This window comes from Babylonia areolata, chromosome 1, assembly GCF_041734735.1.
Source record: "Babylonia areolata isolate BAREFJ2019XMU chromosome 1, ASM4173473v1, whole genome shotgun sequence".
Classification (NCBI taxonomy): domain Eukaryota; kingdom Metazoa; phylum Mollusca; class Gastropoda; order Neogastropoda; family Buccinidae; genus Babylonia; species Babylonia areolata.
Genome location: NC_134876.1, coordinates 21801505 through 21821335, shown reverse-complemented (window position 1 = coordinate 21821335; position 19831 = coordinate 21801505). Strand labels below are relative to the sequence as shown.

Below are 19831 nucleotides of genomic sequence, written 5' to 3'. Positions count from 1 at the left end.
TTTCAACACAGATCAGACCTGACAGCGACAGATTGTTTCAACACAGATCAGACCTGACAGCGACAGTCTGTTCCAACACACATCAGACCTGACAGCGACAGATTGTTTCAACACAGATCAGACCTGACAGCGACAGATGGTTTCAACACACATCAGACCCCACAGCAACAGTTGATTTCAACACAGATCAGACCTGACAGGGACAGATTGTTTCAACACAGATCAGACCCCACAGCAACAGTTGATTTCAACACAGATCAGACCTGACAGCGACAGTTTGTTCCAACACATATCAAACCTCACTCCAACAGTTGATTTCAACACAGATCAGACCTGACAGCGACAGATGGTTTCAACACAGATCAGACCCCACAGCAACAGTTGATTTCCACACAGATCAGACCCCACAGCAACAGTTGATTTCCACACAGCGCCAAGTTTCGGTTTCAAGGAGGCGGATGTCAAAGTATGGGGACTTATCCCTTCACGTTACACTGCATCTGCTGCACAGGCGAAAAAACGAAACGAAAAAAAGAAGCAGCTATCTGATGTTCTCTTGAACCCAGCGCTCACATCAGGGCTTGACAGCCTACACTAGGTTTGTGTGAACCTTCAACGTGAAATGAAACGAAATGAATGAACAAAATAAATAGCTAAGTAAATCCGTTGAAATAAAATCATGCGAAATAATTATACGAAGAATGCAAATGGCTGAAACAAAAGCAGATATATAGAAATAACGGTGCCTTGACGCTCAGGTTTGTTTCTACGTGTTTTTACGTACGCACGCACACACACACACACGCGCGCATCTCGTTTGCGATCTGACACCTTAGCAATAAGAATAATTATCAGGCAATTTTACAGCAGGTGCACAAATTCATAAAATAATCAGATATTGTACATGTGTGGTCGTCACGATGAGTCACAGAGACAGAGATATTAACAAACCGGATGTATACCTTTATCACTTGTTCATTTGATTTTTTTTTCACAGTTTTTCAATTAAACAAATATATATTAAAGAGAGAAACAATCTTAACAGCGTTTACACACTATGTTTACACATCCGTGCTATACGCTTACCAGACATCGGACTGAATGACTGTTGGAAATGAATGATAACTTTTCAATGAAAAAAAAAACAAAAACGAATGTACAGAAAATTAAGAGAAAAAATCGGAAAAAAAGCAAAACCAATGTCGAATTGAAGCACTTACTAATATACATATAATACGTGTCTTTCAATGTCAGTCTGTACTCCTATCCGTATCACGAGTCTTGAAGACTATGCCATAGATGAATACTAATAGGTTTCAAGAAGGTTTCAAAGCGTGCGGACTGATCCATTTACACTACACCAAATCTGCTGTTAAAAAAGGTACCCCGACAAATTCGTCTCAGAAGAAATTTATCGGGCTGGGTCCAGAATCTCCAAGTTAGACATTTTCGTCTTTTTCCTAAATCCTGGACCTCTTTCGTAGCATGCACACTACAGCAACGCTATATCAGATTTGTCGAGATGACATGAACGCGGTAAACAGGTGTGTGTGTGAATGTTCTGACAAGCTGATCAGCCAGCATATACAGGCACACATCTACTCCAACACGTGAATTCAAACGATGGAGCATGCTCCAGGTGTACAGCACTTTGCATTCCATGACTCGTACACAGATGTCCTGTCACTGCAGTGATGGAATCTCCTTTGAAACACCAGACAGACCTCCCACCCGGAAATACATCCAGGACTCAACCCCTCAAACATCTCCACCTTTTACTGAGCCAAGACCCTAACACTGACCTACTTGGCCTTAAGGGGGTCAACCACTACGACTATAACTCAGACTAAAGCAAGAAAACTGATTCACCACAGGGTCAACAGATCATAATGTAGATGATGCACGTGACGAGCATGGAGACTTCGTGTTCTGTTAATTTCGGCGATCTGCGCGCATCCCCACACTCTGTGGGATAACAAAAACGTTGAGAGTTCCTCCAGCTGTCAGCCAAGCCATTATCACAAATATTTTTTTATGGCTGCCTTTGCTGCCAACAGCTTGCGTGGTTGTAGATGTAGCTATAGCCATGTATGTACGTGTGCGCCACACACATACGCACACGCATACCAGACAGACAGGTGCTGTGGGCAGATCGAAGTGTGAGCTGATTAGTTTTCAGGTTGTTGAGATTTCCTTTCATGAACCAGTCACTGTTGGTCGCTGGTATTTTCTGCTGGTGCAGCAAAATAAAATGAAATCGTCAAATAAGACCAGTTTAAAACAGATCGTTTGCTACATATTTTTCCTTGATACGTTTGTGGCATTTGGAGGGTGTAGGAACAGACTTGTCCTTTTCTTTTGGGGGTAGTTTCTGGTGATTTGCTTCTCTGTATTGCATTGTATTCTACTGACTGTATTGTATTGTATTGTATTTCTATCTGTCGCAACAAATTTTTCCGTGTGAAATAAATTCAAGTTGCTCTCACCAGGGAGAGAGCACCGACGCAGTACAACGCCATCTATAGTTATCTCTTTTTTTTCCCTTTTTTCTTCTACTCAGCTTTTTACAGTGCAATGCAATACAATACAATATTATACAATGCAATACAGTATAATACAATACAATGCAATACAATACTAGTCAAGCACAAAGTAATGGATGGCCAACACTTAATGAACAGAAAACGTTTAACCAGTGTTATTTGTTTTTTTGGATTTTTTTTTTTTTCTTTTTTTTTTGGGGGGGGGGGGAGGGATGGGGGGGGCGTTCGTTTAAGGTCAATGGTAGCTGCAAGGGACATGAATGGACTGGAGGACAGTAAACAGTAACAGAAAACGTTCCTGTTACTGGCTACATTACTCTTTTTTTTTCTTCTTTTTTTTTTTTAGCCAGAAGTAGCTGATAGGGACATTAAAGGGCTCACAGTCAGAACACGAGAGTAAACACATTACGTGTGTACCAGTAACCACATTACTTTTTTTTCCGTTCAAGGCCAGTGGTAGCTGATATGGACACGAAAGGGCTGGGCAGATATGACTCAGGATATGAACAGGAAACCCAGCATCTGCTGATCATCACCATCACCCCGCCCAGCAACATTGCCTGTCACTTCCCTACCTGTACGTTCCCAACTGGGGAATCAATTCTTGTACATTATATTGTACAATAGTGAAGGAAGTCCATGTGTGTGTGTCACAGTGTGTGTGTGTGTGTGTGTGTGTGTGTGTGTGTGTGTGTGTGTGTTAGTGTTGTATTACTCTTTCTTGTGTGTCCATCCGTGCACGCGTGCGCATGTGTGTGTGTGCGTAGGTGCGTGCGTGTGTTTGTGTATGTGCGTGCATACGTGCGTGTGTGTGTGTGTGTGTGTGCGCGCGCGCGTGTGTGTGTCTGTGTCTGTGCCTGTGTGCGCGCGCGTGCCACATCTGTCACTTCCATACCTGCAGAACTATGTTGTCAATCTGTTCATTAAGGGCGAATCAATAATTATTATTGTATACAATAGTGCAGAATGACCATGTGTGTGTGCGTGTGTGTGAGTGCGCGCGCGCGCGCGCGAGCGCGTCTGTCTGTCTGTCTGTGTCTTTGTGTGTGTGTGTGTGTGTGTGTGTATGTGTGTGTGTGTGTGTGTGTGTGTGTGTGTGTGTGTGTGTGTGTGTGTGTGTGTGTGAGTGATTGCGTGCGTGCGTGTGTGTGTGTGTTTGTGCGTGTGCGCGCACGTCTGTGTGTGTGCGTCTGTGTCTGTGTGTCTATGTGTGTGTCTGTGTGATTCACGCCTCTATCTCTCTTCTCTACCTCCCTCTCTCCCCCCCTCTCTCTCTCCCTCTCTCCCGCTCTGTCTCTATCTCTCCCTCTCTCTTTCTCCATCCATCCATCTCTCTCTCTCTCTCTCTCTGTTTCCCTTCCACCGGTCTCCCTCTCCCTCCCTCCCCTGCCCCTTTTCTTGTCTGTCCCTCTCCACATCCCCCCCTTCTTTCTCTCCCTTTCCCCAGTCTCTCTCTCTCCCTCCCTCCCCTACCCCTCTCCTTGTCTCTCTGTCCCTCCCCCCTTACCCACCCTCTCTCTCCCTCTCTCTCTCTCTCCCTTTCCCCAGTCTCTCTCTCTCCCTCCCTCCCCTACCCCTCTCCTTGTCTCTGTCTCCCCCCCCCCCCCCCCCGCCTTCCCCCCTCTCTCCCCCGCGCCCCCCCCCCCCTCTCTCTCTCTCTCTCTCCCTCCCCAGTTCAACGTTCAGAGAGTTTCATCACGGCAATCAGTGGAACCATTCACCTTCACTCCAGTCCGTTCTGTGTATGGATGACAGCCAGTACTGCGTGGTAATGTGGCCACAATACCTGTGCAGGTCCTTTTTTATGTAACGAGATGTGTGTGGTAAGAATGTCTGTCTGTCTTATCTGTCTAGCTGGCTGTCTGCCAATGTGTGTGAGTGTGTGTGTGTGTGTGTGTGTGTGTGTGTGTGTGTGTGTGTGTGTGTGTGTGTGAGTATGTGTGTGTGTGTGTGTGTGTATCTGTCTGTCTGTCTATCTGTCCGCCTGTCTGTCTGTCTGTCTGTCTGCCTCTCCTTCTGTCTGGACAATCGGTATGTCTGTCTGTCTGCCAGTCTGCCTAGCTGACTGTCTGTCTGTCTGCCTCTTTGTCGGCCTGTGAACCTGCCTGTCTGTGTGCCTCTGTTTCTTTGCGTGTGTGTGTGTGTGTGTGTGTGTGTGTGTGTGTGTGTGTGTGTGTGTGTGTGTGTGTGTACTAGTATGTGTGTGTGTGTGTGTGTGTCTGTCTGTCTGTCTGTCTTTCAGTCTGCCGGCCTGTCCGTCTGTGTATACATCTGTCTGTATGTCTGTCTGTCTGCCTGCCCGTCTATCTGTTTCTCTCTCTAAACCTGTAGGCAAGCATGCATAAGTGTGTTAGTTCGATCCAATCTACATGAACACACAAACACAGGTGGCTTCTTTCTTCAATCTCTCTCTCTCTCTCTCTCTCTCTCTCTCTCTCTTACATATGTGTATATATATATATATGTGTGTGTGTGTGTGTGTGTGTGTGTGTGTGTGTGTGTGTGTGTGTGTGTGTGTGTGTGTGTGTGTGTCTGTCTGTCTGTCTGTCTACCTGCCTGCCTGCTTGTCTGTCTGCCTGACTGTCTGTCTACCTGCCTGTGTGTGTGTGTGTGTGTGTGTGTGTGTGTGTGTGTGTGTGTGTGTGTGTGTCATAAGTGTGTGTTAGCGCACGCACCCATGTGTGAGCTTTGCATGTGTGTGTGTGTGGGGGGTGTGTGTGTGTGTGTGTGTGTGTGTGTGTGTGTGTGTGTGTGTGTGTGTGTGTGAGTGAAAAAAAGAAAAAGGAGAACAACACAAAAACATGTATGTGAGTGTACTTTCGGTTTCTATGACCTTCAACTCAGAGGAAGTTGACACTTGCCACAGTTCCGGTAGAGGTTAAAGATGGCGGCTCCCAGGAACTGGCGTGCATGAAAAACATTACTGTTATTTGTTGACCTCTTTTGCGAGCTTTTTCGTTTTACACACAACATTCTTTCTCAGTATATCTCGTGTTTATGATGGCATCACTTGTACAGATGACTTCGACGTGCTTTCAAACGTTTGCTTGTAGATTTGCCTCAAGGTCAAGTGCCGGCGCTGTTTTGAGACTGACAGAGATTCGAAAGTTGCACTCGATCCATGCCCGTAGTGATGACAACAGACGCAGGAATTGTGGCGATAGTTTTCACCATAGAAGGACTAATATAATATGTCACCAGGCCTTCGGTAGAAAAATGTGTCTTGAAGATTTAGCGCCAGTTCATGTACCTCGGAGGAATTTTTCCATCGAAACATACAACAAATACTTTTCACCCGATGTTCCACCCATTGGGTTCGCCCAGAAAGTGCTGGAAGCCATTCACACAACAACAGGTGAAACCCAGGAATGCATGTGGACGTTCTGTGGGTGAGATCGCAGGAGGCAGACATTAGACAAGTAAACTGACACGAAAACACAATTTTGGGGCATTGTATTGCTTGTTGACCAGACGACCACAAGGGGGCCATTTCAGGGTGTATTTGGGGATGGGGGCGGGGAGGGGGGGGGACTGTATGTATGTCACTATAATTGTCCATGAATCTGGCTATCACTGTGTCAGTATGTATTTTGGTCAATGCGTTTGTGAAATAGCAGATCGTTCCAAATTATGCAGAGTATTTGCTGGATGCCAGTCAACTGTGTGTGTGGTCTACAGGTCTATGCATGGTGTGCATTATGGTGTTAATGCTCATGGTTGCTCTGGTAATGCAGAGTTAATTTTAGAATTTGCTACATGAAAAGATTGTTTTTAAAGAGTTTTTTCTGTTTTTTGAAAAGTTTTTACTTGGTTTTTTCTTTCTTTTTTTTTTTTCTTTCTTTTGTTAACTTTTTTCCTGAAAGTGAAATTATGAAAATTTAAAATCATAGAAATAGAACTCATCATAGTCCACTTTTTTTTTCACATAATAAAGGTAAAGTTTGAATTGTAAACACTTTGATAACCATTCATTATTCAATATAGTTGTTCTCTGTTGTTACTGGATTGTCAAAGATCCCTTTTCTGTGAAAAACACCCTGTCCCAAAGGCACGGTTTCAGTTCAGTTTCAGTTTCTCAGGAAGGTGTCATTATGTTCAGACAAATCCATATATATAGAGTACTCCACATCTGGTAGGCAGATGCCTGAGCAGCAGCATAACCCAACACACTTAGGCTTTGAGTACGTGCATATTTTTGTACCTATCAGGGTGGATTTCTTCTACTGATAACTGAGTTTTGCCAGAGGACAACACTCTCATTGCCATGGGTTCTTTTTCACTGCACCAAGTGTGTGCTGTACACAGGACCGCAGTTTATCGACTCATCTGAATGACTAGACGCTCAGTTTGATATTCCAGTAAATCTTTGGAGAAAGGGCGAGTGTGGGATATGAACCCAGACCATCACAGAATCTCTGTATTGGCAGATGGGCATCTTAACCATTGTGCCACATGCTAAGATTGTTTGCTGTTGTGGTTTTTCAAGGGCATACAGTGATACAGAGCATGGGTAGCATAAAATGTAGATGTGGTGTAGCATAATATATAGATGAGTCAGCATGCTTTAACACCTCCTTAAACTAAACTGAAACTGTTAGTAATAATGATATATGGATTGTGTTATGGAGCAGGATTGCCTTGGTGGGCCAGCATCGCTGCGTCAACACTGATGCTGCGCGGCGTGGTCACTCTGCCTCTGGCGGTGTATTCCATGCACATCATGGCACGGGTGGAGCTGCTGCAGCCAGAGATTGCCAAACTGTCGCAGGAACTGCGGAGAGAGGTGGCCGTGGCTGTCAAGAAGTTTGCCTGGGATGCCAAGTACACCCGCTTCAAGTATAACTCAACTGTGAGTGTCTTATTGTCAATGTCAGGGCTGAAAATGTCAGTAGTGACCAGTATTTCATTTATTCTGTTCCAGTGGGGCCCAGTCTCACACTCAGCGGTTAGGTTAAAAGGTTAAAGGTCCCATAGCTTTTATTTTTTAACAGCCATCCCATAGCTTTTATTTTTTAACAGCCATTTGGGCAGTCAATTCATATCTCCTGTGTCTAGGACTCAACATAGGAATATGGGGCCCGATCCTTTCTATCCACTGTTTTAACCTTCCCTGACCAAAGTCAGGTACCAATACACACCTGGGTGGATTAAGGAAAATAGGAGAAAAGTGCCTTTCCCAAGAACACAACATCATGCTGAAACAGGGCCTGAAACCCTGATCACTACTTGGTGGTGTTGACTTGATACATTAATCAATGGAATCATCTTTTGAAAAAAGTGATTCCATTACAGTTCCTGTATCATTGGGCACCAGCACGGGGCCCTATTGGTATTAGGTCTTGACAGAACTGAGGAGCAATGGAATCAGTTTCAGTCACAGCCATTCCATCTGGCCCCAGCCCTGTTAGGTATGATAGCCAATACTTCTCATTACCATTTGGGCCAAGTTCATTTTATATTCATGATATACACCTACTCATCTCATCTGATAAGTGGAAGATGTCACTCATATCCATTGGGCCCTTATGGTACTGGGCTCTATTTGAACTGAAGCACATTGTTACTGAGACCCATTGTTCCTGAGCCTAATGAAAGTGAGTAAAAATGGAATAGAGCCGGAATGTAACTGGGCAGACATGAAATAGGACATTATTGAAATTAGTACTCCATGATACCTGGCAGGGTTGCATGAGCAACCTTTGCAGCGCTGTTTGCTCAGTGTTAAGAGCTGTCCTGCATGTCTATAGAATTTGCCAAATCAGCAAGGAACATATTGGACCATATGAAGATCTGCTGACTTATAAAGAAAAGAAGCTGACTTGTAAAGAAAAAAAAACTAAGCTGGTATGGCCACATAACAAGATCTAATGGCCTTGCTTAAACAGTCTTCAAAGGAATTGTTGAGGGTGAAGATGGAGGGGGAAAATGGACTGACAATATTGTAGAATGGACAGTAAAACCATTTGCAGATTTCCAGGCTTTGACACACAACCAACAGACCTGGAGGAATCCAGTGAAAAGTTCTTCAAGGCAGCAGCACCCTAATGACTCTTCACAGAGTTAAGGAAGAAGAAGAAAGAACAAGACAGATCTGTGAAGAAGACAGAGTTGTGAATAATTGAACTGCATCATATTTTTTCTTCCTTTTTAGATTCTTTTTGGGGTTGTTTGCTTGTTCTCAAAATTGTACTTTGTATGTGCTACCCCCTTCAATAATCCTTGAATACTTGGTAAACAAAAACAAACAAAAAAGAAAAAAAAGACATGTTGTGTTCTGTTCTATTTTAAAACAGATGAAGAAGTTGATCAAGGACCTGTACATCCGCGACAACTGTCACCCGGCCAAGTCATCGCTGGTTCTGTGGTTCCAGATCCCCATGTGGGTTTGTCTGTCCTTCGCTCTCCGCAACATGAGTGGTGCTGTGCCCACTGCCGTCCCTGGCACTGGTAGCTATTTCATCATTTTATATAATGATGATGATAATTGATTTTAATATAACCCCATGATATATGCAACAACAAGCTCTAAGCACTTTATAAATCCAATTCTTAGAAATGAATCCAGACACCACATTGGATGAAGTAGAAATGTATGAGTTATGAAAGCACAAGGATATTATATAAGCACAGTTTACAAAATGTGCTAAGTGATGTACTTCCAGTGCAACAGCTGTTACACTGCAGCAGGCATACATAAAAACCTTAGTAAAAAGCTAAAATAAGAGCATTCACAGAATCTATACATGTATGAACGATTAGTTATAATATGTATACAAGGGAATGGTGGAATAAAGTAGACAATACAAGGGGTAAATGGAGTAAAAATGGGCAATCATTCTACTGTTCGAACCATACCACCACAGTAGAACAATAAAGTGGTGCTTCATGAAGGGAAATACACAGGTGCTTCCCAATGTTAATAGTGAATAGACACAGTTCTTCTGTGCTTGTGTCTTGTATGTTTATGTCATGTTTATTTAGTGTTTTGTAATTGTCCATTTTGTTTTTGCCACTTCTGTGTAATTTCCCTTCTTGAGATAATAAAGTCATTCTTGTCTTGTCTCGTTTTGTCTTGTCTTAAGCAGAGTTCTAAAACATTTTTTCTGTGTAATGATTTTTCTTTTCTGTCATGGGTTGGATTTTTTCCTCTTTTTCTTTTCTTCTAGTTTTTGCTTTGTTTTGTGTACATTTCTTATGGGGTTTTTTTTGTTTGCTTATTTGTTTCTTGTTGTTTTTGTTGTTGTTTTCTAATCTGTTGCTGTTGTGTGGGGTTTTTGTTTCTACTTTTATTTTGAGAAGTTCAGTGTAAGACTGCTTTTTAGCGTGTTGATTGGTGGTCTTGTAATTTGTTTCTGTTGTCAGCATTCTAGGGTCTAATTTTAGTTTTTGGTCTCTGCTCCTTGTCATTTTTTTTTTTTTTTTCAACTTAATTTTGAATTGAATGCACTTAGGTTTTTAGATTATTTCTGTGACAAGCAAAGTGTATGCTGTAATTATAAGCAAGAAAAGAATCTTTTTTCACTGATAGAGCACCCTAAGAAAGCTATGACCATTACATGACCGGATTTATTTTGTTTGTTATTTTTTGTTCTTGTTTGTTTTTGGTTTGTTTTTGGTTTTTTTACCAGTGACATTCTGCAGATCTGTTGTTCCGAAAGTAAGACAAGATTTGCATAAAATAAACTTTAGCCCCAAACAAAAATAATTTTCAGTGGGAATGTCATGTTCCTTTTCCCATGCTTGTCAAATGTTCCAAAGCTACCTGTTTCCACTTGTTCCCCTTGTTTTTTCCTTCTACAATATCCCAGCATGTAAAGAGTCATTAAAGTCTAAAAAAAAAAATCTTGAGAAAAAAATATTTTGCTCCATCTCTCAAATGGCTAGCTTTCTGCTTTGATGAAATTGTAAAATTTTTTGTTCCGTTTATATTTTATCGTATTGGTGTGCTCAGTTTGGAAATGTCTTTTCATGGTCTGAGGTGAACTGTCAGAGATGAATAGGTATTTGAGTGTAAAAAACGTCATGTCTTTGAAGAAAACATTGTGTGATTAACACCGCCCCCCCCCCCCCCCACCCCCGCCCCCACACCCTCCCTTTCCACACACACCCAGACAGTGCAGTGCTGTGCCCTGACCTGAAGACAGAGGGCGTGCTGTGGTTCCCCGACATGACCGCGCCAGACAGCACTTGGCTTCTCCCCCTTATGCTGGGACTCACCAACCTCCTCAATATTGAGGTCAGTCTGCTTCCTCCTCCTTCTTTGTCTGCTTCACCTTCCTTGTCATCTTCTTCATCTTCTTCTTTGTCTTGTTTGTCTCCTCCTTTTTCTTCTTCTTCAACTTTGTCTTCTTTTTCTTCTTCCTCTCCTTATTCTTCTCCCTCCTTCTTTCCATTCTTATTCTTCTCCTTTTCCTTCTTCTTTGTACATGATTGCAACTGCCACGCCCACTAATATATAATCATGTAGGGTGGGCTTTCTTTTTTTCTTTTACGTCTTTTTCTTTTTTACTCAGCCAGCGATGTTCCTTTTTCAAAGGTGGTTATTATGCTGTTCATGTTCTTGTTTCCATAACCCACCAAAGGCTGACAAGGATTACAGGATCTTAAGTGTGCATGTGGGGTAATCTTCTGCAAGTCAAGTGTGGGCTGAATAGTAGGGTTATAGAAAATGAATACTGAAACTTTGCAAAGATGAGAGATGCAGCCTGGAAAAGAATGTTAATGAATATATTAGACAAGAAAGTTATTTGATGACTTCCTAAAATTTAGATTGTGTACGAAACTTGAATAACCTATTATGATGACTAAATATGTGTGCCACATATTTGCTGAATTCTACCTACAATATAAAAAAAGATGTTATTTTGTATCAGATAGGCTTTGTTTAATCAGTAAACTTTTTGTTTAATAGTTTAATATTGTGTTAAAGATATGCTCCATTTAATCAAAACACACAAAAAAAAAAGAAAAAAAAAGAATACTGTATGTGTAATGTTTCTGGATAAAAAAAAAAATCATATAACCTTGTTTGAAAATTATGATTTACTATCAGAAATATATTTAATCTGTTTTTCTGTTTGTTTTTTCCTCGTTCCTCAACAGATGCACTCCCTGACCGCTCAACGAGTCAGCAGGTTCCAGAAAAGCCTGGTGTTAGTCATGCGAGTGTTGAGTCTGGCAATGATTCCCATCGGCTCAGTTGTGCCCAGTGTAAGTCGGAACAAGTAGTTTGCAAGACTTTTATTATCACTGATGCATTTTTAACACCTCTGTGTGTGGTCAGAGACCACCTTCTAAACACTTTACAAATTCGAAATTATGTGCACAACCGGTTACCTGCCTTGGTTGATAACCCAGCTGACAGCCGCCTTTAGGTGCTGATTATTCGTTTCCATTTCATTCAGTCAGGCTTCATTCATACATACACACGTATTTTAGAATGGATTTTACTATAAACTTTTGCCAGCGGCAACTCTCTTGGTGCCATGGGTTCTTTTATGTGTGCTAAGTGCATGCTGAATACTGGATCTCAGTTTATCATCTCCTCTGAATATCAAGTGTCCAGACCACCACTCAAGGTCTAATTCTGACAAGTAAGGGATTAGATCCCACAGTCTCAGATTCCCTCACTGCCAAAGCAGACATGTTACCTCTAGGACACCATTTTGCGTGCATGCAAGCACACTCTTGATGCAAGCAGTCTGTTTCCTCTCTCATTGGAACTGGTGTTTTTGAGCAGAAAGTTTATCTGCTGTTGTAGCGGTTCTTTTTTTTTAGTAACAAAAAAGAAGTAACACTAATTCCTTGCACTCCACTGTATGAGCTGGCTGGGAAAACCTTGAGATAGGAACTGCTGGTTTCTGAGAATTATCAAATTATCATTATTGCTGCTGCTAGAGAGCTGGAGCGATTTTCTTTGGGTTTTGTTTCGTGGCTTTTGTTTTGTTTTGTTTTTTGTGGGTTTTGTTTTGTTTTTTGTGGGGTTTTTGTTGTTCTTGTTGTTTTTTAGTGGGGGTGGGGGGTGCTGTTTTTGTTTTTGCAATTGGCAGCGTTTTTTTTTAATGTTTTGATGGTTGAGTGTGTGTGCATGTGTAGGGGAAGGGGGTGGGTGGGTGTTGTTCTGCATTTGGCAGAGACAAAGAATGGATAACTTTTTTCTTCTTTTTTTTTTTTTCATTTTAAATGAAAATTTGTTTGAAGACAGTATGTAAAATGTAAAAAAGACAAAACAACAACAACAACAAAAAACAAAGAAAGAATCTATGCTTACCTTTCTTCATCATTCAGCCATGGATTCACTGGAACATTTTTTTTTCATTTAAAAAAAAAAAAAAAAGTTCCAGTCATTTGTTTATTTTTGGTAATGTCATTGATGTTTTTTGACAATGGCAATGCATTTATTCCCATTAACTCTTGAGTCATAGAGAAAAAAGGAAACATGACAATAACAGGATGACGATCATAGAGGAAGAGTGAAGATATTTTTAAACAAAAGAAACATAAAGGGGAGATAATTCAAATAGGAAAAAAATTAAATGAAAAAATAAAATAAAAGGCCAAATGTAATCATCAGTCTGATAACATGCAATAAGAGTATTGAAAGCAATACACCATAGACAAAGGCACATATCACAACTTAAATTTACAATAATTGTAAGTGAAGTGACATGTTTGGCTCTGCATCCGACTAGTTGAGCCTGAACTGGGAACTGAGGGGTTAGCTGGAGAATAGCAATAACAATGACATGGTGTAACAAAATGAAATACACAATAAGTTGTTATTTTAGCACCCATTTGCCAGTAATACTGAAATTGGTTTAATACATACAGGAGGGAAAAAAAAGAGAGAAAAAAAAGATCATGCAGTTACAAATGGATATGTACATGATGCCATGTTAAGATTAACACATGTCATTATTCTAATTCCTATTCAGCAAGTAGAGTTAAGGCATAAGTGGTAAAGAATCCAGACTGAGACTGACTCCTAGTGGAACACATTCAAACCTTCTTTAATGAATTTAGCAAAATTTATCAACTTTTTCTTTCTACTACCAGACATTGATGTTGCATATTTGTGGAAGTTGGGACATGTTCCGTAATACTTATGTAAACACTGATTGTGGAGATTTTGAAATGCAGGGCATTCCGTGACAAAGTAGTATTTGTCTCCCACTCAGTTTGTGTCACAAAGATGACACAATCTTGCTTCTTGTGGTATGTTTATGTGTCTCCCTTTCTCAGTGGTAGTTTGTGATTACTTGTTCTGAGTTTGTTTTTTGTTTTGTTTTTTAATTAATTCTTTTTTTTTTCTTTTTTTTTCTCAAGGCCTGACTAAGCGCGTTGGGTTATGCTGCTGGTCAGGCATCTGCATGGCAGATGTGGTGTAGCGTATATGGATTTGACCGAACGCAGTGACGCCTCCTTGAGCTACTGATACTGATACTGATACTGATTGTTCTGAGTTTCAACATTGGGATGCTATCGCACAATGGCATAATGCCTGGCCACCAGTTGAGCAGTGCGTAAACACTTGTGTCGTGTTTTGCTATTGGTTGACTTATATTGAAGAGCCAATCAGAAAAACCGTAATATTCCAACACCAGCGAACGCAGTACCAACATTGCCGCGCCCCCTCACTGTGTTTTGTGCATGTGCTTTGGATTAAAAAAGATTGATTTCTGCCATGAAGTGTGCAGAGTCTCAACCTGACACGCCTCCTTTGATCAACTGATTCTGCATGCTCAGATTCATTTTCAACATCACTATCTGTAGCAAAATCATCCGATTTGAATTCCACCTCACTATCAGAGTAATCATTGTCATACTCTACTTCTGATAAATCATCAAGCATATCAATTACTTGCTGCATTGTGTACAGTTGTTTGCTCGCACGTTTTGTCCCTGATTTCTGCCCTGACGGGCCAGGTTGTGACTCTGCACGCTTCAAGTGTTTACACACCGCTCAACCGGTGGCCGGGCATTATGTCATTTTTCTCTGCCACCGGTAAAGCGGTGGTCACGGCTCAAAGGGTTTAATACCAATTATTTGCAAATTTTGGCTCAGGAGCTCAGGCAGAAGGGTTAAAATTGCTCAGGAACTCGGGGCTCAAAGGGTTAAGCCTTTGGGTCAGATTGTTTATCAGCCATGCAGTTGATACAGATTTGTATTTTGTATTTGTATTTCTTTTTATCACAACAGATTTCTCTGTGTGAAATTTGGGCTGCTCTCCCCAGGGAGAGCGCGTCACTACACTACAGCGCCACCCATTTTTCTGTATTTTTTCCTGCGTGCAGTTTTATTTGATTTTCCTATCAAAGTGGATTTTTCTGCAGAATTTTGCCAGGAACAACCCTTTTGTTGCCATGGGTTCTTTTAAATGTGCTAAGTGCATGCTGCACACGGGACCCCAGTTTATCGTCTCATCCGAATGACTAGCGTCCAGACCACCACTCAAGGTCTTATGGAGGGGGAGAAAATATCGGCAGCTGAGCCATGATTTGAACCAGGGCATTCAGATTCTCTCGCTTCCTAGGCGGACGCATTACCTCTAGGCCATTGCTCCACATTGTGGATAGTACCACACAAAAGACAGCCCATTTTCAACTAGAAGCTGTTTGATTTTAAGTAACCAGTCATTTTTGTGTATCTATAAATGAAAACATTCAGTTAATGTATACAGCATGCAAGAGGAGAATTTTTTACTGGTGTCAATGAACATTTTTTTCAGAATTTGATCATTCAGCAATATACATGCACAGACAGGGGGAAACGTCCAGTTTCACCATAGATAAAACAGTTCAGTGTGCTTTTCTTAAGCTGGAGTATGTATTTACAGTATTCCAAGTGTAATGATTCGGCAATGTCAATGCAGTTATTACCCCAAATTTCACAATTATAAGTTAATATTGGCATGACCAGTGAATTGAATAAGTCTGATGGACAGGAAATAGGCAGCTGAAGTTGTCTGCTTTTTCTTAACAGTGCCATCATTGCCCGTCTGGCCTGATCTTTTACTTGTTTTACAGCTATGTTAAATTTACCATTGAAATTGAAAGTCAGTCCTAGGTATTTAAAGCAAGTAACGTGTTCTAGAGTATTTCCCTTAAGTGTGAACAGGTACTGGTAATTTAGTTTCTTGCCACAGAATACCATTATTTTTGTTTTGTAGCAATTCACACTTATTTTACAGTCATTACACTATGCTTCTAGTTCGTTTAGCGCCTTCTGAAGTTTAGCTTCCCAGTCAGGAAATATTATTCTATCATCAGCATACAGAATTAGCAATAGTTTGAGGTATTCAGATACTCTTCTGTCATGGCTTAGTCCCATATCAACAGGGGAGCAACCATTCCTGATAAGGTGGGTTTCCACATCATTCACATACAAAGCAAACAAAAAGGGGGATAGGCTTTCACCTTGGTGAACACCTTGATAAATTGCAAGTGGACCCAGTGAACCAAGGGAGATAACTAAAGACAAATTGTTTAGCTAAACAGTATTCTCCCTTCAGCTTTTTGTGCTAAACTTGGCTGTGTTCACATATTGGTTTTGCATCATTTCAGTTCTTAAGAAGTTTAGCTTTTTGATCATATTTATAACTGAAATGCAAACTAAAAGAATGTGTTTGCTATATGTTGGTGAAAATGTGAAACATAAAAAGTCTATTACTGTCCACATAGCAATACAGCCCTCTGGACAGGGGAGTTGGAGGGGTGGGGGGGGATATGTGCTATATGTTAGTGAGAGAGAGGAAGTGTGTGACAATGTGCTTGTGTCTGCTAAGTGCTTTTTTGATTATTAGATATGTGAAATAGACTGCACCAGTCAACAACCCTTAAAAAAGTGATATGATCAGTAAATGTTTGTTTACAAGTTCTCCTGTTCTGTTAAATGCTAGGACTGACCATACCTCACACACGCCCTACTCTCCATCCCACGCTCTTAACCTCCTCTACCCCACCACCCCCATCCTCTCCTGCCCCCTCCGCCATCCTCACCTTTGTCTCTGTTGATGTGATTTCTAAAAATGATAACAACTGACGATTACATCTTGCAGACATGGAGCTCATGGCGTTTTCAGTAGAAGTTATATGTATTGTATTGTTTTGTATTGTATTGTATTGTCACAGCAGATTTCTCTGTGTGAAGTTCAGGCTGCTTTCCGCCAGGGACAGTGTGTAACTGCAGTGAGAGCACTCCCCTTTTTTTTCTTGTTTTTTTGTTCTGCCTGCAAGTGTATTTGTTTTTCCTACCAAAGTTGGTTTTTCCACCGAATTTTGCCAGGGCCAACCCTTTTGTTGCCATGGGTTCTTTTACATGTGGAAAGTGCATGTTGAATCATGGAAGGCTTTGCATTAAGTTTTTGTTTGTGTGTGTGTGTGTGAGTGCATGTGTTTGTGCTGAATTATAATGAGCTTAGTTTAGCCAGGCATTTTTTTTTCAGTGTACAAAATGAGCATATGCTTTAAATAAATTTCCCTGGAAATGATAAGTTGTCAGACAAAGTTCAGCTGCCAATGTTGGCAAGTCTGTGTTTACTCAAATTCCAGATATGGCTGATGTCTTCAATCAAAAAGATGTTTACTGATTTGTGTGAGCGGTACAAATAAAAGTAGCCACTTGCTAGAAAGTTTGCTTGCTGCAATCCAGATTGTGTGTGTCTGTATGTGTCTATGCATTATCTCTGACTGACGTGTTACTGTAAAGCACTTTGAGAGGTTTGAAAGATCCATATGAATACAATCCAGATTGTGTGTGTCTGTATGTGTCTGTGCATTATCTCTGACTGACGTGTTATTGTAAAGCACTTTGAGAGGTTTGAAAGATCCATATGAATACAATCCAGATTGTGTGTGTCTGTATGTGTCTGTGCATTATCTCTGACTGACGTGTTATTGTAAAGCACTTTGAGAGGTTTGAAAGATCCATATGAATACAATCCAGATTGTGTGTGTCTGTATGTGTCTGTGCATTATCTCTGACTGTCGTGTTATTGTAAAGCACTTTGAGAGGTTTGAAAGATCCATATGAATACAATCCAGATTGTGTGTGTCTGTATTTGTCTATCTGTGCATTGTCTCTTACTGATGTGTTATTGTGAAGCACTTCGAGAGGTTTGAAAGCTCCATGTAAATTTACAATTAGTAGTAGTTGTAGAAGTAGTAGTAGTAGTTGTAGCGCAATCGAGATGAAAAACACCAATGAAATGATCACCTGTTATGTGTTTCAGTGCATGTGTTACTACTGGATGTGCTCCAGTGTCTTTGGACTTGGGCAGACCATTCTCTTCAAGGCTCCATCATTACGCAGGTTGTTACGAGTTCCCAAAACGCCAAGCGAGAGTCAGACGCCTTTCACCGACCTCTACAATGCCGCTAGACTGAAATACACCATCCGACCCAAACAGAAAGAAACGTGATTCAGTGTTAGGCTGAGCGGTAGTACTCTTCCAGTGGGTTGTTGTTTGCTGAACTGCTGTGGGAGGGTTACCAGTGGGTATTTTTCTATCGTTGTGATGTCATTACGTTAGTCTGTTCTCTTGAAAGGAAAGCTGTGTCATTCAATAATGTGTGGAAATTATTTAAGTGGTTGGACTGTGGAAGATAGTTGTGTACATTGTGTGTGTGTGTGTGTGTATGTGTGTACATGATTGTTGTTTCTTTCATGCAAATCTGTGTGTGATTAGGTGCATGTGTGTAAAAAAGGAAACTCCTGTTAACAGGTAAAATGAAGTGGAATTACTTGGGTTTTTGTTTGTTTCTTTCTTTCTTTGTTTCTTTGTTTTCTGATGATACTTAATTATGATACTTTTTTGTGTGTGTACATTTTTGAGAGTGTATTTTGTGGGTGTCAGAGTTGACCTTTAAAGATTTAACTGAAAGACCAAAGTAAGTGAGCAAGTTGTTTCACTTTTTACTAACAACCTTTCATTCTGCAATGTCTGCAAAGCAGATTCAGTGTGATCTTTTGTATGCCAGTGTACATACCTCTTGGCTTGTGTGGATGCGTTTGTGTGATTATGCACATGATGTATGCACACACATGTACCTGTGTGTAATAGTATGTGTCTGTGGACAATTGTGTGTGAGAGTGTGTGAATCTGCTAATGTAATATTCATTTGTACATGCCAGTAGTCCATGCAAAATGGTGAAAGGATGGGTCTGAATTGAAAGAACTGAGAGAATTGGATGACATGAACATTTACACAACGGTAGAAATAAACATCATGAATGAAGCAGTTTATGTTCTTTGCAATATTATTGTTGAGGATGGAATAGTGCCATGTATTTGTGTGTGTCTCTCTCTCTCTCTCTGTATTTTGTTGTGTGTTTGTTTTTTGCTTTTCTCTTTTTTTCTTTTTTTTTCAGTTTGTTTTGTATTGTTTCTTGTTTGGGTTTTAGAGAGGGGGTAGGTTTGTTCATGTGCTAAAATTGCTGCACAACTGCTGTTCTGGTTCTATAGCAGACCAGTCTGGGAGCTATCCAGAAGTCTTAGTTTTATCCAGCTTGATATTGACACATACTTCTACTGATCAGCAAAGCTAGGTTTTGTTGTTGTTGTTGTTTTGTTTTTGAAAGTGAAGATTTTTGAGGGGAGGGGATCGGTTGCATAAAAGTACATGGAGCACATACTTTCACAATTTTCTTTTTATTATTCATATCTATGTGTTTATGATTTTTGTATTCTCTAAAAAGTGACATTTTTATTGGCAAAAGAAAAATAAAACAGTTTCTCCAGTCATAAAGCTCATTCATAGATGTGTAGACCTGCATGTGCCAAAACCTTCTCAGTATGTATATGTGTTATAAAAGGTTAACTGTGAATGTTAAAGATCCTGGCATCCATGTCAGCTTTTAGTGGGCTATGGAAATTAGAACATATCCACCATGCACATCCTCAAAAGCGTAATATACCATGCACACAAAATCCCACTTGTACATATGAGTACACATGGGAATTGCATCCCACAAAATGCAGAAGAAGGTGAGAAGTCAACAGTATCAAGAAAAGAAAAAGACTTGTCTAAGTTCAGCATCATATTGTCAGTGGTAGCGAATATTCACTTTTGTTGTAAATTTTTGTGACTTATGCTTCTTCTAAATCATCTTCTTTGTATCTCTCTCTTGCTTCTTTCTCACACACACACACACACACACACACACACACACACACACACACAAAACGAAACAAAACAAAACAACAACAAAAACCGCAAACAAGCAAAAATCAAACATATGCACATGTGCACACACACACACACACACAATCCCCAGCCCACCCCCATCT

General features: G+C 40.7%; 1 protein-coding gene across 2 annotated transcripts in view; it reads left to right on the top strand.

The window, feature by feature from the left end:
• The first annotated feature begins 5420 nt into the window (after positions 1-5420).
• Positions 5421-19831, top strand: part of LOC143280855 (cytochrome c oxidase assembly protein COX18, mitochondrial-like) — a 44361-nt gene continuing 29950 nt past the window's right edge. The window contains exons 1-6 of one of the 2 annotated variants that reach the window (XR_013055064.1): positions 5421-5898; positions 7175-7392; positions 8837-8990; positions 10655-10779; positions 11646-11753; positions 17774-18195. Coding sequence is in view for 1 of the 2 variants with exons in the window: in XM_076585580.1 (XP_076441695.1) it covers positions 5541-5898; positions 7175-7392; positions 8837-8990; positions 10655-10779; positions 11646-11753; positions 17774-17962 (1152 nt within the window). In the remaining variant the exon portion in view is untranslated. Of the gene's footprint in view, positions 5899-7174; positions 7393-8836; positions 8991-10654; positions 10780-11645; positions 11754-17773; positions 18784-19831 lie in introns of those variants that run through there. The other variant, XM_076585580.1, reaches the window with a different exon arrangement.